This window comes from Cygnus olor, chromosome 1 (genome assembly GCF_009769625.2).
Source record: "Cygnus olor isolate bCygOlo1 chromosome 1, bCygOlo1.pri.v2, whole genome shotgun sequence".
NCBI lineage: Eukaryota > Metazoa > Chordata > Aves > Anseriformes > Anatidae > Cygnus > Cygnus olor.
Window position 1 is genome coordinate 47,810,992 of NC_049169.1, and position 19,441 is coordinate 47,830,432.

Genomic DNA, 19,441 nt, shown 5'->3' on the forward strand with positions numbered 1-19,441 from the left:
AAAGCAGACATCCATGAATAAGTTGGAAACAAAGTACCATGGGAGGACATGGTTAGCAGGGTACCTGCCCAACATTATGTAAAAAGGATGCTGTAACCTAAGCTAGAATAAAAACAGAGTTGTAGCAGAGGCATATAACGTTACCTGTTGGAGAAAGGGGAGATCTTGTTCCTGGGTTACATTTCTGTCCCTGCTACGTGCAAGAGCTCTGAAAAGATCCTATTTTCCTAAGCAGCTGCCATTGAGCTACTGATTTTGCCTTATTATACCTAAGGCAACCAAGAGGGAGCCACACAGGACCTGAAACTCAGATTTGCTAGCAGGAGAAGGACAATATAATTTCAGAGCTTGCCCATGAGTGCACTCTGTATCTGTTCGCTTTCCATATATTTGAGACAGAAAACTTCCCAGGTACATCTGTGTAGTCCACTTGTGCACTCCCCAGTCACCCTCCTGTGTACACAAAAAGGTGTGCAGGCTAGGTCCTGGGCTAGGATCAAAAACTGTTCTAGCTAATTTACCGTCTGAAGCCTAAGGCAGTGTCAGCAGCTAGTTTATTGTGTTGTTTCTTTTGGTTGTAAATGGTTATGCTAAACACAGTATGCACTTAGGGTGGTTTTTTTTAGTGTATTAATATATGTAGGTAGCAAAGGAGTATGGAAGAAAAGGTAGGCAGAGTTCTACTTCAGACTTGGGCATTAAATCAGTAATTTTAGATATTGTGGCAGTAAACACGTCTGTACAAATCGAGAATCATGTCCACGAAATCATCTTCTGTAAAGTTTTCAGATCTCTGCGTGAGTTTTTCATGTGACTTTGTACAAATGATACTGCTCTCAGGATATGTCATCTGTCTGTAGGCAGTAATCAAGCCTGTATATTTGTGACTGTAGATGTATCAGTTTTGGTTCTCAGGTGTGTTCGTGCACACAATGGATGTGTTATCAAGCAGGAAAATAAAGAGTAATACATCTGTGCTCCTCCTGGCATCTCCCCAGTAATGTTAGTGCACATGCCTTGGTCTTCACAGGAGTCGCTGCCCCACCTCAAGGGATACTAAGGATGGTATTGAAAGCATGTGAGTGCTTTCTCTTACATATTTAGAAGCTGTCTTCTCAAATTAAGTTGAATAAACTAACCACAACTCATTGCTTATAGAAGCTTATTCCTTCTGTTTGTGCTTGTTAGCAGCAAAAATCTGTAAAATTTACACGTGCAGTAAGTTGTTTTAACAGCAGCCTGATGATCATGTGCTCAAAATGCTTATGCCAGCACTCTCAGTAAACATCACTAAAGAGATCTTGAAAGGCAAACTGTGATTCAGCAGCACAATCAGTATGTCAAAACTGTGAATTTGTTGGCAACTAGTGCGAACAGGATCTGCTGCTAATTTTTTTGCTTCAGAGACACTGTAAGTTTGAGTTTTCAGGGATTTTGTTTTGTATAGTGGCAGGAAAAGCATGTTGATGACTTTTATTTTCCAAGTCTTTGGTTTTTTTTCTTTGGTTATTTGAAACAGACATCTGAATACAGGTTTCAGACATGTGCAGATTCCTCCTAAATTGAAATGGTCTCTTAAGATGATTTTTTTTTTTCGTTTTATATTTTCTTGATCATACAGGGCATTTGATACCCTTGCAAAAGCATTAAATCCAGGAGAGAGTGCAGCGTGCCAGAACTCTGACAGCGTTGAAGGCAGCGTCCAGCTGATCGGGGGAGAAACAAGCATGAATATCGTTGAAATAGAGGGCCCACTGCTCAGTGATGCCCATGTAGCATTCAGGGTACTTAATACTCTTTATTTTTGGCTGTTTATAAACATTTTAGTTTGGTGGTACAACGTAATTAATGATCTGATTACATTTTCTTTTGAATTTCTTTGAAGAGTAATTATTCAGGTATCAGCATTCATTTCCGATGAATGCACTGCTTTTGTTCACTGGTTAGCTGTTTGCTTGGGAAAATTAACAGCTCTCAGTTGTTTATTTGAACTGTTTGTTTTACTGTTTTTTACCTGAAAAATAGTAGGTGATCAGAGCAAAGGGATTTACATGGAAAACTTTAACAGCTAAGGGAACATATAGTTGCTTTTTTAGAGAGGCAAATATTTTCTGACTTCATTTCTCTTTTTATGAGCATGTAAAAATTACTCTTTTTTTTTTTCATCATATTGTTATTCATGGACAAATCAAAAATTTTGCTCATCTTTTAGTTTGCATTAAATGTTGCCTCTCTGAACAACACAGTTTGGTTACTAAAATAAACATATCTCTAATGTAAATGTCAGTTTTGTTTTAAATTGTCTTAGCCAAACCATTTTATTACAAAATGTTGATACCTGAGGATAAAACTAATACGCTATAATTAGGAATTTCGGGTCAATTCCCAATTTCTTTACATACACAGGTGAAAGTTACATATTTATCTATATGTAAGCGTAAGCAACATCATTCTAATTACAGTGGTACTTCTAAAACTTCTCTTCTTTACATAATGCCTCCAAAGTTGAGTTTTATTTGGGATTTTTCATCCCCAGGGTTCCCAGACATTAATCTTTATCTAAGCTAAGATTCAAAATTTTCATCATTTTTGTTGCTTTGCAGTCACTGTGGAATATACACAGTGTGGCTAGTAAGCCAAAAAACAGTCATTCAATTTTATTTCAGGATTATCTCACGTTTATTTAAAAATAATGTTGCATTCTTCTCTTAAACCCTGGAAGTTATTTTTCATATTACATTTTATATGGAGAAAGTAAAATAATTGACTTGCACTTATTTATTTTTTTATTTATTTTATTTTCTGGCAGCTCACCATGCCTTCTCCTATGCCTGAATATCTTAATGTTCACTATATCTGCGAGTCTGCTTCCAGGTTGCTGTTCTTGTCCATGCACTGGGCACGTTCCATTCCGTGTTTCCAAGCTTTAGGGTAAGTGTTCAATTACTCTACTTGCTCATGTTGTGAATACACACTTTTAAATTTATTATTTGTACTGTAGTCTTCAGGGACACTTAAAAATATAAACCAAGTTTATTAAAACTGTTCTATAAATCTTCAATATGAAGGTAGATATGCTGAATCAAAACTACTCACAGCTTCAGTTCAGTTCAAGTACTTGGTTGGGTTTCGAAGAAAAAAAGTAGTAGATTCATCATGATCAAATGCCTGCTCGCTGCCTCTTCTTGCATAAATTTTCAGTAAATAGGACTTGCTATCATTTTTGAATAGCTCCCTCCAAAACTTAAGATGCTTATCAGGCAGTTGCCAAAAAGAAGCCCCTTTCTGAAGCTTCAAATACTGCTATCTTTATAAGTGAGGTAGTAGTATTTTTGCCTTCAGTAAACTATGTGAAGAACATGCTTAGCTAGGTTCAGCAAGCTTTAGGATTAATTTGTTGAGTTGTAGAGGATTTTCCAAAAACAAAAGCAGTAGCCAGAAAGTAATTTTTATTATTCTCTGTAAAGTTTGTGTAACATCCTGTTTTTCCAGCAAAATTCAGTGTATTGCTTAACATTCTCAAGCTAAATGTAGTAGTACATTGCTGATCATCATGAGAAAACAACTCAAAACGACACTGGGAAAAGTGATGTATGTTACTATCAGAAATCAAGATTGTGAAGACAAATCAAATAAATCAGCTGTGTTAAAATATGATACAAATCTATCATCAGTGATACAAAAGGAGTGTAAAATCATGTTTATTCCTCATCTAGTGTTTTTTTCCTGTAATTCAGTATCAGAATAGTAGTAGCAAAGAGAATTCCTGTTTATAGTGAGGGATTGTCTCCTTTCTTGTCACAAGCGTTGATGATCTGTGTTTACTCAAATGTTTAAGCTGAATTACTCTACATTGTTTAAGACATTGCACTGTGTGTAATTAAAGCCTGTGTTTTGAAGAAGGAAAAAGTAACATTTTGTAAAAGTAAACAATAGCAAGGAGGGAAAAGTGGGTAAATGTGATATTTTAGTAGAAATTGTTGTCCTGCAGGATTTCAAAATACTTAGCAAATTAACATAGTGAACTGTGTCCTTGTACATTTTAAAAAGTTTTTTGCAACAGAGAGACAATGCAAAGTAGTGTTACAACAACAAATAGGAATTGTTTTCTTAAAGTAAAATCTGCAAAAGACCTGCCTGTCCAGAAAGATTTAACAAGAAATGTGTATAGAAGATCTGCATTTTTTGAAATGTGTCACTTCCCAATATATTTGTCTGTTTGAATAAGAAAATGGAGGAGTAGGCTTTCTGAAAGTTGTTAATACTCGCCTGTGCTAACATTTGCAGTCCCAGTCAAGATCATGGGCAACAGTGGAGGCTTATTTGATATTAATGAAGCTTTTTAAAGTTGAGGACATTACGTGCTGTATAATTTTAACTTTTAGAAGGGTGACTCATATATCATTTTTAAAATGAAAATAAATTCATGGTATTAGCAGTTGAGAGGAGTTGATGAGCCAGAGCAAAGCGCTAATTGTTTTGTAAAATAATTGTATCCAAGTGGTTCCCTCCCCAAGCACTGTTTTCCTTAGTCTCGGCAAGATAGTTGGCTTAGACATACTAATTTAGGTAATGATATCAAGATACTGCTTAGTTCATTTTCCTGCACAAGAATCTCTGTAGGCAAAAGGGATTCCTACTGAAATGTTAAGCAGGCTGGTTACAGCCACTTAGTTTTTTGGGGCTACGTGTGATCAGCTAATTCTGGTATAAGTTTGATCATCCATAAAGTAATGGATTAGCTTTAATATGGAGAGCTTTAAATATGCTTTTCTTCTTTGAAAATCCTGTGGTTCTTTTTAACTTCCATGTGGTCATGTGGTTCTTTTAACTTTCCGTTATTTATATTTACTGGCTAAAACTGTGAACCATGGTACTTGAATTTGACTCCTCAGTAGCAGGATTTCCTTTTTATAAGGTACTGAGCTCTTGTTAAGCCCTACAAGTTAGAGATGCTTGGCATCACTGAAAGTTAGGTTACTAATATGGAAGGGCTGAATATTAATAGGCCTAATTTTAAGTTTCAGCATAAAAAAAATAATAAAAAAAGACTTAGAAATTGCACCAAACTGTCAGATTTCAAGTTAAAAAAAATAAAATTAAAGACTTTTGAGTCTATTCTACAACCACAATACAGCAACAATGCAAACTTTTTTTTGCCCATGCATATAAATCTTACCTAAAAATGAGTGTGAATCCTAGGAAAACTAGCGTGATGGAAATGATGGAATATACTTAGTTGTCATTTACTGTAACTTCAGCTTGCTTTTCTGGTAGAGATCTGTTGCCTTTTTGATCATTAAAACAAAAATGATTTCTTTACAAATGTCACTTTAAAATGTGTTTTAATGCTAGCGTTTTAATTAATTTAGTGTTTTAATTTATTCTGGTACTGGCTGCAGTGATTGAATTAGATGGATGTTTTATGAAGTGTTCTTCAAATTAAAAAAATGTAAAGCCAAGTGGCTGGTTTTATTAAGTGAAATTAATGTACTTTTTTTTTAATAGACAGGATAACAGCATATCATTAGTAAAAGCCTGCTGGAACGAACTTTTTACGCTTGGTCTTGCACAATGTTCACAAGTTATGAACGTGGCAACTATGTTAACTGCATTTGTTAATCACCTTCATAGCAGTTTACAGCAAGGTAAGGTGAATATTGTGCACGTTTGCATACTTGGGGAATTACATCATGGTTTTTAAGTTTTGAATTGAGCAGAAGTTTATTTACTTATATGTCAATTGTTAATGAAAATTTACTGTTCATAAAATTGAACAATTGGTATTGACACAAAATAATACTAGAAAATACAGTTCTCAAGATGGAAATTTCTGGCAATTTTTCCAAAGTCATCTGTCAACTATGCTAATGCTTCCTTTCCCCAAAATTAAAAAAAAAAACAAACTATATATATATATATTTGCCCATCTTTGTAATGTAGGTTAGCTTTTACTGTTTGTTTTGGTTTTTAATCATGTTTGATATCTGTGTGAACTCTAATAGTGTTCTGCTGTTCTGTTGGTGTACATCAGCTCAAAATAGGAATATTTCAGGCAGCCTCAACTTTAAGAACACAAGTGTACTGTGAATATGATTCCTCTCTATCAAGGGTGTAAAGAAGAACCCAACTGTCCTTGCTGTTCATAGCTGTGAAACAAAGCAGCCGAATGCCACCTTCGTGATGTACTTCCTGTACATAACTTGGCTTGTATATTAGTTTTAGACTCCATACAAGTCTTCCAAGCAGATTTACACTAAGTATGCCTCCTTCCTTTTTATCCTATGTCCTGCATCTTTTGCATGTTTTACGTTAAATGAAGTTGGCCTTCTCTTTCATTTTGTCTACAGTGAAGGAAATGTTCTTGAGTGATATTCAAACTGAAGTAGGGGAGTCTTTTAGTTAAGATAAAAATAAAAATCTTTATCTGTTCATAGTCTAGCACATTTTTTAAGTTAGATGTACATACAAAAATGTTAGCATTTTCAGGTATAACTAGATTTAGGATTATTTGCTGTTACTCTCTTTAATGCTATGCAAAAAGAGATCGGTAAACCATGAAAAAATAACTCTCTAAATTATAAGTTTTTCCTCTCCTTTTATGATGAAGAGATTAAAGAGTTCATTCTTAGGGGTTTTCAGGTTTAAAAAAATATCCAAAAGATCCTGCTTTAAATAAACAATAGTTTGTAATAAAAACAAATTGATTAAACCACTAAACATAAAGGATCAGCTAAATATGAACAAATTGTGAATATCTTTAGGAAGGATGCAAATGGAATTTGGGGACTTCCGTCAGTCTACATAATTTATAAGCGTGTTCACCAAAAACTTTAATAATTAATGATGGTTTTACCTTTACTACAAATGTATATTCTTATTAATTTGGGAATTCAGTTTGAATGTACAAATCAGAAATTTATATCCAATGTCTTCCAGTTACTGAAGGGGGGGGAACAGCTCTGCACCAACATTCCCAGGAAAGGTGTATAGTGTACCTTCTTTTTCAGCAGTGGCATGGTCCTTGACTGAGTAAAGTAACCCATCAATGAATATAAATACTGCACCTGACTCTTAGATGTACAGTGTAGATCTGCAATAGCAATGTTGCCTTTAGTTATAAATAGTCTTTCCTTGATTTAGTCCACCTCTGGTTATTGGAAACTTCAGTGACAGAAACTGTTGGTGTAAAGATTATTGAGACCTAGTATGTAAGTTTATAGATGGCATAGATTCCCCCCTGCTTGATCTAATACAAATGATTAATGTTTTTAAAAATCCAGTGTGACTACATTTTTGCACGTGTGTTGACATTGGGGTTTTTATATTTTATGTATGTGTCAACTCAGATAAGCTGCCAACAGACAGAGGAAAACTAGTAATGGAGCATATCTTCAAATTGCAAGAGTTCTGTAACAGTATGGTTAAGCTTTGCCTGGATGGATATGAATATGCATATTTGAAAGCAATCGTACTCTTCAGTCCTGGTATGTAATTATTCTTAATGTAAACATTTATTCTTTTTCTACAACTATAGGGACTTAAGGTGTTAAAAGTCAGTTTAAAAATTCATAGAATCATTTCAGTTGGAAAAGACCTCTAAGATCATCAACCTTTAAAAGAATTTTCTGTGTTTTCCACAGGGGTATATTTTAGGTAAGCTATGGCGGGGGGGTGGAACTAGATGATCTTTGAGGTCCCTTCCAACCCAGGCCATTCTATGATTCTATGATTTTGCAAGTTTTAGGAAACAAATACTTCATAGTTTTTTATTTGCTTTTTCGTCTGATGCTATTATTTCTTTTCCACAAATTATATTTATGCATACAATATTCCAATAAATATCAGTGTATTGGAACAATGCTGTTCCATGCAACACAGAGAACAGAGGTATATCATAAGGAATGATGTAAACATTGCAAGTACTGCATTTATTTGAACTCTTCAGAATGTCCGGTTGTATTATAAACAATGAAGTAAAACACCAACGTAGAGGAAAAAAATAAAGAGGTAAAGCAGCATCCTTCATTAAAACTGTTGGAAAACTTGAAGTTGCTACAGCTATCAAATGATCATTTCAGCATGCTTACAAGTAGATAATCTGCATGGATTTTAAAGCATCTTATATGGAACAGATATAACAATATAGGGTGTCTTTCAGATCACCCAGGTCTAGAAAATGTGGTACAGATAGAGAAATTTCAAGAAAAGGCTTACATGGAGTTCCAAGACTATGTAACAAAAGCATATCCAGATGATACTTACAGGTATGTAAACTTATATGTTTACTTGATTGATTCTCTTTTCAGAGCACCAACAATATTGATATGTACAGTATTTCTTGTAATAAATATGTGCATTTTATTCTTCTTAAATGTAAAAAATTACTTTTAGAGCACTTAAAATATTATGTATATATTCATACATATTATGAATATAATGTATCTACTTATTCATTATTATTTTCCAAAAAGAAATATTGTAAATTAAATAAATGAAGTATTTTTATTTTTTTTCATTTTGAATTGCACCTATGTAGAGTATTTCGTCATTTAGTCTAAGTCCAAACATTGTACAGTGCATGCACATAGGCTTACATATTTGCATTTTTGTACTGTTGAAGGCATGACTAACTATATACTCCACTGATTTAAGCATCTAAGCCTATCATGAACTAAATATAGCAAATTTTGACCAGTATTGTTCCCAGTTAATTTTTTCTGTTCTCTTACTGCTACTTGAACAACACCGAGTTGTGTGACCAAGTAACACTTTTTACCAAACTTACTTTCCAGACTGTCTAGACTCCTTCTCCGATTGCCTGCTCTTAGGCTGATGAGTGCTGCCATCACCGAGGAGCTGTTCTTTGCAGGACTAATTGGAAATGTTCAGATTGATAGCATCATCCCATATATCCTGCGAATGGAGACAGCGGACTATAACACTCAAATAATTGGTCATGCCGTATAAAAGTAGCAATCAAGGATTCTGCACCATGGCAGTCATGGTGATGTAAATGCATACCCTGTCTCCAAGAGATGGCAATAAGCCTTCACATGCACCTATCTAAAGAAGGCTAATATTCCTCCTTTCCAGTACAATTGGGAAATGTGGTGGAGTGTCTGAAGGAATATAGGATCGCTTCCTATTTTTCATCTGATCTTCAAGGACTTGTAAATTAACTTGATATCTGAAGAAAGTCAAGAATTGTCCATCCTATTTTTGTAGATAGATGAACTTGGAATATTTGTTTATGAAGTCCAGGCTTGTGAAGAAATTGAAGAAGCTTTGACTGAACTAAGGTATCTCAACTTAGTTTGATGTTTTAGGCAAATAAATTAACTTTCCTCTCTGAGCTGTGTTTTCAGTCTTTTGCTGCTAGTTCCTTCTCACTGAATAAATGGAAAATACATGATCAAACATTTTGAAAAGGCCAGTATTTCCATGGAAATGAGACCTTTATAACCAAACTTAGATTTTTGCTGTTGTTTTGAAGAAAAATTAATTTCTTGTTGAATGAAACAGTGGATACCATTACAAGTGAAGGGAAGGTAGAGGAATTTCACATTTTAAAAATATTCTGCTGACATTTTGATGCAGTTGATCAAAAGTGAAGCTGCAAAGGGTCAGTACTGACTGCTGTGTAGATGCAAGGAATACTGTGCTGTAGTAGTATGTATTGGTAGATGTCAGCTGTTTTATACTATGAAAAACTACGAAGTATTTACTGCAGGTATTCAAAGAGCAGCCTCCTGCTTTTTCTGGTCTCACAAGTTCAAGCTTTTTCACGCTATCCCGCCCCCTTTCATACTCAGCACCCAAGGATGGAGGCATTTGAGATGCCTCTTAACTTTATTTCGGCCGTCGCTCTAAGAAACAAATTGTGTTTAGAGTTCTGTGCATGTGTTCGTGTCGTTATTCCTGCATAGGATTTGGAAATTAATTTTTGTTGTTAGCCTTTAGCTGTCTAGCTGCCTTTTTCCAACCAGTCTCATATGATTGTTTTTAAAATTTGAATTAGACAAATTCAAGTATAACAGGCTCCCTTGTAGGAGCCTGTCCTCTGCTGCTTTTCCTTTCCTTGTTAGAAATGGGTCTAGATACTTTATATGTGTTGACTGAATCATACTCCATGGCTCCATCTAAGGGTGGATTCAGATGCTTTTCTCTCTTGAGGCATGTGCCTCATTGTCAAGTAATGCTCTAACATACAGTTGCTCCTTCCTTTTGCTGCAGGAAGCTGTACATCCCTAGCACATTTAATAGCTGTTGCTTAAAATTAGAGAAGGATCCTAGTAAAAGTGATAGTCTACTGCTGACGCTTGGGATTATCTAAACCTGGGATCAAGGCCCAGTTCTATTTACCCAGAACTTTTCTTTCTCTGGCAGCACTGGGTGAAGAAGAGCCTCACCCAATTGCTTAGCCAAAAGATCACCTTAAAGGGAGGCCTTTGCCCAGCCTGTACCAGCCACTCCAAGACCACCCTAGCATTGAAGGACTACTAGATGAGGCTTTGGGTGAGTTCCGTGTTTTTTCTCAGCACCTGAGGCTCTCAGCAATCCAAAAAGAATCAGAGAGCAGTCACTGACACTGAATTATTGTGATCTTTTTAATTCCACTAACTGATTTGTTTGGCTCTTCCTCTGCCCAAGCTCTATAATCAGAGGCTGTTCTACAGGCTCAGCCACGTACAGTACCACAGACCATAACACTTGGTGCTGAGGACCCCTGATGGAGTGGAACCATCTCCCCTGCTCGCACTTGGCACATGACAAATTCTTGGAGGACAGCCTTCAGTGCTGGAGCTGGCCATGGTGCCTGACCCTTCCCACGTTCCACCTTTCGAAAGGCGCAGGATTAGGCTCTGCTTTCGTGTTCCCTGGAGTTCATGAAGAAGGAAGACGTCTTTTCTGTATCCCAGGAAACATGCCTCACTATCTATGAAAATGTGAACGACAACTGCTGCCAATATGCTGCGCTTGTTCTTGTCCCAGTGGTTACAGGCTCATCTTGCCATCTGTAGGACCAAGTTGCAGATGGGACATACATCATTCTTCAGTTCAGCTTGTAGAAATTTGGACCCTGTTTTCCAGCCCCATGTTATCCCTAACCCACTCCTGGCCCTAACAGGGACAGGAGATTTTACCTCTGTTAAACCTTTTAAGGAGGCTGACAGGAGTTTACTCCTGAATACTTTGGAGGTGTTTTCCTGAGCATTCCAAATCTTGGAAGAATTTTATGGCAGTTTCCTCCAGCTTTGTGTAACCCAGATAACAGCAAGATGGAAATAAAAGCTTGTTTTCCTTCTAAATGCAGTAGACTGCAAATATCTCTCACATCCTTGCAGACTTTTTTTCTCCAGAGCTTGAGCCTCAGGCATGATAAGCAGTTCCTTGTCTACAGCTGCCCAAAAGATTTGGCTGATGTGGCCTCTTGCATGATATTGTCTTGCTGCAGAAACAGCTGAGAAAATACCAGTGTTTATACAGGTGTAAATCTTAAGGGATTGAATTCCTCATCATGTATATCTTTGACAGAGCAGTGTTTTGGAGAACATGGCCACAGAACCTTATTTTCTCTGGATTTCTGTTCTTGCTTCCTCTGTGGCCCCGTGTGCCCTAGTAGACAAGTTAGCCCTGCTTCACCAAAATGCAGACTGCCATCACCACCGACTGCTGGTTCCTTAGGCTGTCTTACGTCAAAAGCACAAGAACCTCGGTCATGTTTTACATCAGACTTTCAGGGGTTTGACATGTGCCCTTGATGTTCTTTTTTGATGCCTGTCACCTCTGCCTGGCAGCAGAAGATCCAGATCCCAGTGGCTGACTTTTTCCCCTCCCACATCTTTTTTAGTTATGTTCCAGGCAAATTCCAGGGCTTCATCTAGGATTTTTAATAAGTAACTTAAATCAGGAATTCAACCCCTTTATGTTTTTCTTCTTAAATCCTGTCTTTCCAGATCTGAGTCTACCCTTCCTTCACATGTTGGGTAGCAAGGGATTATCGTCAGTCATCTTGCTTGCATGTGACAAGAGACTTTCAGGTATTTTGAATCTAGTTATCTTGACCAGGTGAGAAATCAAACAGGACAGCCATCTCCAAACCCGGTAACAGACGTTATCACTTCAGTGTGAGAACAGTACAGTCATGTCACCATCAGCAATCAGGATATCTCAAACTACAGTTGGGGCTTTGCTCAACAATACCTGTATGCATCATTGTAAAAAGGACAGTGAGTTCGAGAAATCCTCGACCAAATTGCCAAGAAGTGTCTGCCAGCCACCTTGTTCTGAGAATGTGGGTAGAGTTAATTATGTGTTGTGTGGCCCCGTATATATGCACATAAAGAAAAGCTTCTTATCCAAAAGAGATTCCAGTTACTTCTGTTGTCCACGTGTGCGATAACCATACACCCTCTTCCTTGCTATGTGAGGCTGACAAAATACGTAAGCTCTGTACTTACTGCCAAGTGAAACAAAAGGGGGAGATCTGATTACACACCTGCAGTATTGTGAGGGCCCCAAAAAAAACATTTTATGATCTTGGATACCTGATCTGATGTTTGGACCTCTGTAGAGATAATGTGCACATATGCAAGGCGTTGCAAAGAGCCTGGCTACTGGTAAGTAACTTGTTTTTTCCCCCAAAGTTTCTTAAATTTTTTCATCATAAACTATCATCAGAAGTTCAGTACCGGTTTAAACATAGGGTGCAGGCTGGTCATTGCTGCCTAGCAAGTACTCTCTCCTTTCTTTGTGATGATCAAGAAGCTGAATAGTGCTGGTTGTTGCTTCAGCCTAATTCACTTTTCTTATCAAGATTTTTTATTTAATCCTTTTGGATTCTTAAACTATGAGTTCATGCTCTTGATAAGGAATGAAACATAACTGGGATTTCTCAGAAATAGGAGCTATAAAACAGGTAAATGAATACAATATCAAGATGCATTTTTCTTATTTCTGGCTCTTAACCATTGCAGTTATCTTTGAGAATAACGTGGCATCTTACGGAAAGTCTAAACAATGAAGTTCTCGTTTGGTTTGGTTTGTCTGAAGATAACTGTTGCTCAGTTAAATGGAGCATATTAAGTTACCTTCAGCTCAGGCTGTGAACATTTCGAACAGCTATTTTTTATGATGACAGGATCTCACATTACCACCTGTGTGATTTATTATTTTTAGTCCTGCGAATAAATGTTCTGTGCTACTGAACGAAAGGCTGGCAAATATTACTGGTTTCTCATGCTGTTAGTAAGATTGTTGTTCAGCTAACAAAAATGTAGCCAATGAATCTCACTTCACCATGGATGTTAAAATATCTCATTATTTTTGTGACCTCCTCCTTTCTCCCTTAATTTTTTTTTTAACTTTTTGATCTTCAGCATTCTGACAATTTTCATACCTATTCAGGATTCAACCGAACTGTGGCATTTACTAGCCATAAAAATAATGAATTTCTTTGCCAATGAAATAACAAGTTTAGTTTCAATAGCTTTAAAATTTTCAATGTTAAGAGCAAGAAAATTCATTTTAGTATAAATCACATGAATTGAAGAACTATTTTATACATTTTAGAACCCTGTCACTTCAGATGGGAGCAACGTTACACATAATGAATTGACTAGTTCGAAACATTTTCCTTGAAAATGTATGTTGTAAATGTACACATGGGTTTAGGTTATTTATTTCATACTGGTGGCGTTCCTGGTACAAGTAATTGTTATACTTTAACTTTTTTTTTTTTCTTTCTCCAAAAGTACTTTAATTGCAATGCTTTCCGTAGTTACAAACTTAACCTGTCCATACATTTTGTCTCTTCTGTGATTGTCAGGGTCAGCAAAAGTCAGTCACTGGTCTGTTATTTTGTTCAGCTTCTATGGTTTCTAGCACATCAGTTTCATTGTAAGCATTAGAATGTAATTGTCTGCTGTGGTGTAACAAAATCACTGTCAATGTCTTGAAACCTGACTAAATTTTGAAAATTCTATTTTGGGTGTATTTTTTAAAATAAATTGTAACTTTTTATTATAGAAAACAATTGTAATAACCTATGACTTTGTTAGTGTTTTATACGGATTCTCTTATAGACCTAAAGCAGTGTATGATTACAAAGAGTTTGTGGATATTTCACTTCTGTTATACAACGTAGTATTGTCAATTATATTCAGTCTCTGGGATTTGTGATAGCTGCGGTATCTTGCTGTTTTCTAGCCCTTGTTGCTATTAACTCTGTTTCTGTGCTTACTATTTTCTGCCCAATGCATTTGAGTATTTGAAAATGTAATAATTTATTATAAAATTTAATTCATCATCATTTTTTGCTTTTAAAACACTACATACAAATGTGCTATAATGAATTCTGATCACAGGTCTTTGTGTCATATAACACAATAACCTATATTTGGAAATGTTTACTCAATTCATTATGGATCAGTTTTAGGTTGAAAGTTAAAATATGGTTGAATACATTTTTTTTTATTTTAACATAAATACAGACTTCATGTGTTTAGGTTTAATTACCTCAGTTTTAAATATTACTAGATAATTAATTTATTCATGTTCAAATTTGTGAAAATACCACAAGTTTTGGTTCATTCCAGAATTGATTTCTCAGTGATAATTGAAAAAGTGTGATTTTTTTCAGTCTTCTTTTATAAATGATTGTGGTATTTGCATAAATGTGCATATAACCGATAAGTGCATTCCAGATGAGAAAAGGGCTACCATTCTTTCCATGTTTCAATTCTGAAATGTCTTAATCATGCAGTAAATGGAGTATCATGGAGAAAATGAATTACCCACTGATACTGATGAAAGATAAAGCTTGGATAATGCAGGGAACAGATGACTTACAAGAAGTAAACATTTAGACTGCCTTCCCCATTAGCATTTCCTCCAGGATCTCTCTTGCTTCTGTTTAAAAACTTACCTTTCTCAGCACTCCCACAGTGTCCTGTTCTCCAGTCAGACTGGTAATAAGTATTCCCTCCTTCTCATACCAGTAACTTCCCACAGCCTTTTGGTCACCTCTGAAGGAAAAGGGAAGAGGGAAAAGTGCTCTGGTGACAAGTGCTCTTCTGGTAAACAGCACGAAGTCTGGGAACTCTCCGGCTTGGTTACTCTGGGGCATCTCCTTTTCTTCTCTCTGCTCAACAAACATCCATAACAGTCCTGCCTTTCCTCCTCTTACTTCTGTACGAAATAACCCCAAAGAACATTTATATTTCATCATACGAATGCTTCTCTCCTGAGCTCCTCTGTTTTTCCTCGTATACGTACAAAGTTGTGTTAACACGTGGAACAGCCCCGTTCAGCCACCTCAGTCTTCCTTTTACCCTCTGAGCTCTCAAGTGCCACCCTCATTCTGATATGTGACTGCTAACATATAATACGATTTTCTAGTACATTAATCTTTCACGGGAAATCAGGGTTGTGTCTTTTGGCTTGAGTGTAGGAACTGCATGTGTCCTCCAAGTCACTGCGGTGGAGTTGAAGGCAGGTCATATGGACCACTAAAGTACCACTGTGTTCAACATCATTACCTCTGGACACGTAGGGTTTTTGTGGCTGTTGATGTATTTCCTGACTTATTTATTTATTTATTTATTTATTTATTTATTTATTATAGTAATTGGCTCTTGTAGCAATGCTTGCTCAAAAACATTTTCAAGTGAATTAGGCTGGGGTTAAGGGAAGGTGGATGAGGTGCTAAGGAGAGAAGAGTATTTTGTGGCTTGGTTGGAGTGATGGTGGAAAAGAGTATAGCACAGGAGCAATGTTCTGGGCACCCTTATCTAAACTGCTGTAGTGGAGTGTCTGTGGTAACAGAGAAACTAGACGGACCTGCTCCCCCATAGGTTCATCTGAATTAACACAGCGCACTTCACTCAGCAGAACCGTTCACTGGACACCCAGAGGACCAAACTGCCATGCGCTGAGCCTCCAGGTAATACCGGGTTGCTAAACACAAAAGTTTGTTGGCAGGAGACTGACCAGCAGCCAGCACTGTGGCTTTGGTCCTGCCCGTTTCTGGTGCTCTGCAGACTGGCAGTCTGTTCCCTGAGGTGCTGTAAGAAGCTGTTCGTGGGTTGTCTCGAGCTCCTTTACAACAAGGAGCTTCAGTCCTGCTTCATCTTAGAGTTAGAGGCAGATTGTGGGGCAGATTTTCAAAAGCTGCATAGTCTGGTCTTATTTGTTTGTCTTATTTGTTAGTCTTTCATGTGTTGGATTTGCTTTATATTTTAATTACAAGAGCAATTCCAATTAATTATGCAGATGTATGTTCCATAGTTGTGAAGTCATCGCAGCACAGATCTATGTGACTTTCCATACAAAGAATAGAGGGAATAGCAGAGGAATAGACAATAAAAACAGTTCTGAGGTAAAATTGGTTTACTCTGTAGGTTGGTTGATTTTTGCACTTTCTGAGAAATATTTGAATTTAGGTTTTTCAAGATCAATTGTATCACTGAATAAAGCTCTTTAAATAAAAACTATAATATGTAGGATTCGGTGAGACTTCTGTGCTATCATTGAGTCATTTGGGAAATTGATTTATCTTCAAAAAACCACGTTCTTATTTTACTGTGATTCTGTATTAGAAAAGAAGCAACTAACTAATGTGTTTAGACTTCAGCGTTTTTATGCCTGAATTACATTCTGTCACTAATCTGTGCAATTTACTTGGACCACAAGAAAAAAAAAAAAAAAGACAGCATTAAATGTATTTAGCAAAAGCTTTTAAGACAACAAGGTTCAATATACTAAACTTTTGGGGCACAAAAACAATATATAATGGAGTCGTAGTTTAAAATCTTAAAACTGGGAATTAAAAATTACTCATGGGACTGTGAGTTTTACAGTCAAGTGAATGCTGTCTCCCAGAGATACCCCAAGAAGTTCTTAGGAAGATGCTATACTTGTGTTTGTACTCCACATTATTCAATTGTGACATCTGCATTGAGTTCAGGGAGAATTTTGAACAGAGTAGCAAGATGAATTTTTCATGCTTAGTGACCAGACATTAGCAAAAACAGTGTAAGCAGATGTGATAGTGATGCACGGAAAAGATTCCACAACCACAGCGTTGTAAAGTAGGTATACTTCATTGCAGTGCACCGGGCGCACTGGGAATAGCTTCCCTCAAAAAGTGCGCACCTACCCGGTAGTCTCTCATAGTTTTATACATGAATATGTTACATATTACATGAGCTCTAATACATATTTATTCTTTTCCCTGAAAAGGCGGATCTCTTCCAAGTACTCATTTCCATACTCCCCGCCCTCCCAGTTGCGCCTGTGCAATGTAGCCTGCTGGTTGCGGGCACGGGTCTTTCAGGATGAAGGCAACGAGGAAGAGGAGGTTAAACTTTTTACCTTTCTGGACTTTGACCTTCTGTTGGACAGTATTTAGAAGTTTTTTGTTTATCTTTGCCTTGTTTCCTGCCAACAAGTTGTTCATCCTTCCCTAACGAGTTGTTTGTCCTTCCCTCATCCATTGGCCGTAAGCGATATCTTCCTTTTTACATCTGCTTCTCATAAGGTTCTCATCTACATCCCCGATAATTAGGATATTTTACCATATATGTAGCTAAATATTAATTCAGGTAAGTTTTAGCATCCTCCCCATCTCAACAGGACTAGAGCAGTTAAGAGCTAATGACAATGAAATTCTCAGTGGAGATCTTACTTGACCCAATCAATGGAGAAAAATAGTAAAAGGAGAAATCAAAATGTAATTTAAAGATGCTGTAAGATTCTGTTACTAAGAGTGTAGTTCCACAAAATCTTCTATAGGATGAAAGTCACATTAAGTTAATCACTTCTCCCGGCTTTGTATTACAAAACTCTACCTTCTACAGTTGTCTCAACCTAACTGCAAGAACCATGGTGTCACGTGGATCGGTGACGTGATCCAGAGTTTGTTCATTTTAACCCTTTGAAAATAAATAAATAACCCAGGTTATATCACTGCCAGCAGAAAATATGTTCATGGAATTATAGTCTTAGTCAATGAAGGTGATCCCAGTTACATGAATAGGCTTAGAAATTGGTTCAGGAGTTGAACCTATTTAATGCTTCAAAAATTGGCAGACCTCATTTAAACTATTTTTCTTTCATAGTTTTCTTTGGTAGTTTATACCAAAATAAAGGTTTACATATATAAAGTTGCAACAAAACAAGTTAAATTTAACAATGAATGTGCCTCCCCTGTTTTTCTGCCTGCTACATGAAAAATTGTCAGAGCATATTTCAATAATAAATTTTATAAGAGTTCTGGTCATGAAAATGCAAATAACCTGTTGCAGGTGTACTGAAGCCTGAGACATTCCATGGAACAAATGCTGTGGTGACATGACAGAGCACTGGATCAATCATTTGTGTTGAAATTAAATAAGTAAATAAATAACGGGACCATTTTCACAAAGATTTACAACAGCACAATAGTTTTTCTCTCCTCAGTATGAAGCAGCTGAAAAGCACAGACTGGCCTATAGAGAGAGCTACAGTAGGATTCTACAGGAGCTGTACCTAGCAAAGCTCTACCTGGAACACCAGGATTCTACTCAGGTGGGTTGTCACGATGGCCATGGACACGTGCATTTGGAAGGCCAGGCTGGGAGGGAGCTGGGCACATACAGCCTGGTTAAAGGTGGGCAGGGGTGTGAGCTCCAGGGCCGATGATCAACTTGTTGGTGACATGGACAGTGGGATTGAGAGCACCCTCAGCACGTTTGCTGATGACACCGAGCTGTGTGGTGCAGTTGACATGCTGGAGGGAAGGGATGCCAACCAGGGGGGCCTGGACAGGCTCAAGAGGCAGGCTTGCGTGAACCTCGTGAAGTTCAACAAAGCCAAGTGCAAGGTCCTGTATTTGGGTCAGGGCAATCCCCAAAAAGAGTGTAGGTTGGACAATGAGTGGATTGAGAGCAGGCCTGAGGAGAAGGTCTTAGGGGTGGGTGTTGGAGGATGGAAGAACTTGACGCGAGGCAGCAATGTGTATTGGCAGCCCAGAAAGCCAACCGTATCTTGGCCTGTATGAAAAGCAGTGTGGCCAGCAGGGCGAGGGAGGTGATTGTTCTCCTTTACTCGACCGTCATGAGACCCCACCTGGGGTGCTGCATTCAGCTCTGGGGCCTCCAGCACAAGGACATGGAAGAATTAGAACGAGCCCAGAGGAGGGCCACGAGGCTGATCAGAGGGCTGGAGCACCTCTCCTGTGAAGACAGGCTGAGGGAGTTGGGGTTTTTCGGCCTGGTGAAGAGAAGGCCCCGGGGAGACCTGTCAGCGGCCTGCCAGCGCCTAACGGGCGAGTCCCTTCCACCCACACCCCCCTGTGAAGCTGTAACGCCCGGCTCACGCCACGCCCGGTACCTCACAGCGCCGCCCCGAGCAGCCGCGGGGAGCTGCCCCCAAGCTGCCGGGCGCACACACCGCCCCT

General features: G+C 37.7%; 1 protein-coding gene across 19 annotated transcripts in view; it reads left to right on the forward strand.

The window, feature by feature from the left end:
- The window catches only part of NR2C1 (nuclear receptor subfamily 2 group C member 1), a 51,455-nt gene extending 42,100 nt beyond the window's left edge, over positions 1–9,355 (forward strand). For 17 of the 19 annotated variants that reach the window (XM_040557082.1, XM_040557182.1, XM_040557146.1 and 14 more), the window contains 7 exons: positions 1,031–1,078; positions 1,622–1,784; positions 2,810–2,931; positions 5,509–5,648; positions 7,350–7,487; positions 8,162–8,267; positions 8,796–9,355. In XM_040557082.1, coding sequence (XP_040413016.1) covers positions 1,031–1,078; positions 1,622–1,784; positions 2,810–2,931; positions 5,509–5,648; positions 7,350–7,487; positions 8,162–8,267; positions 8,796–8,970 — 892 coding nt within the window. In that variant the 3' untranslated portion in view covers positions 8,971–9,355. The remainder of the gene's footprint in view (positions 1–1,030; positions 1,079–1,621; positions 1,785–2,809; positions 2,932–5,508; positions 5,649–7,349; positions 7,488–8,161; positions 8,268–8,795) is intronic. The other 2 variants (XM_040557174.1, XM_040557213.1) reach the window with 1 other exon arrangement.
- The last annotated feature ends 10,086 nt before the right edge of the window (positions 9,356–19,441 follow it).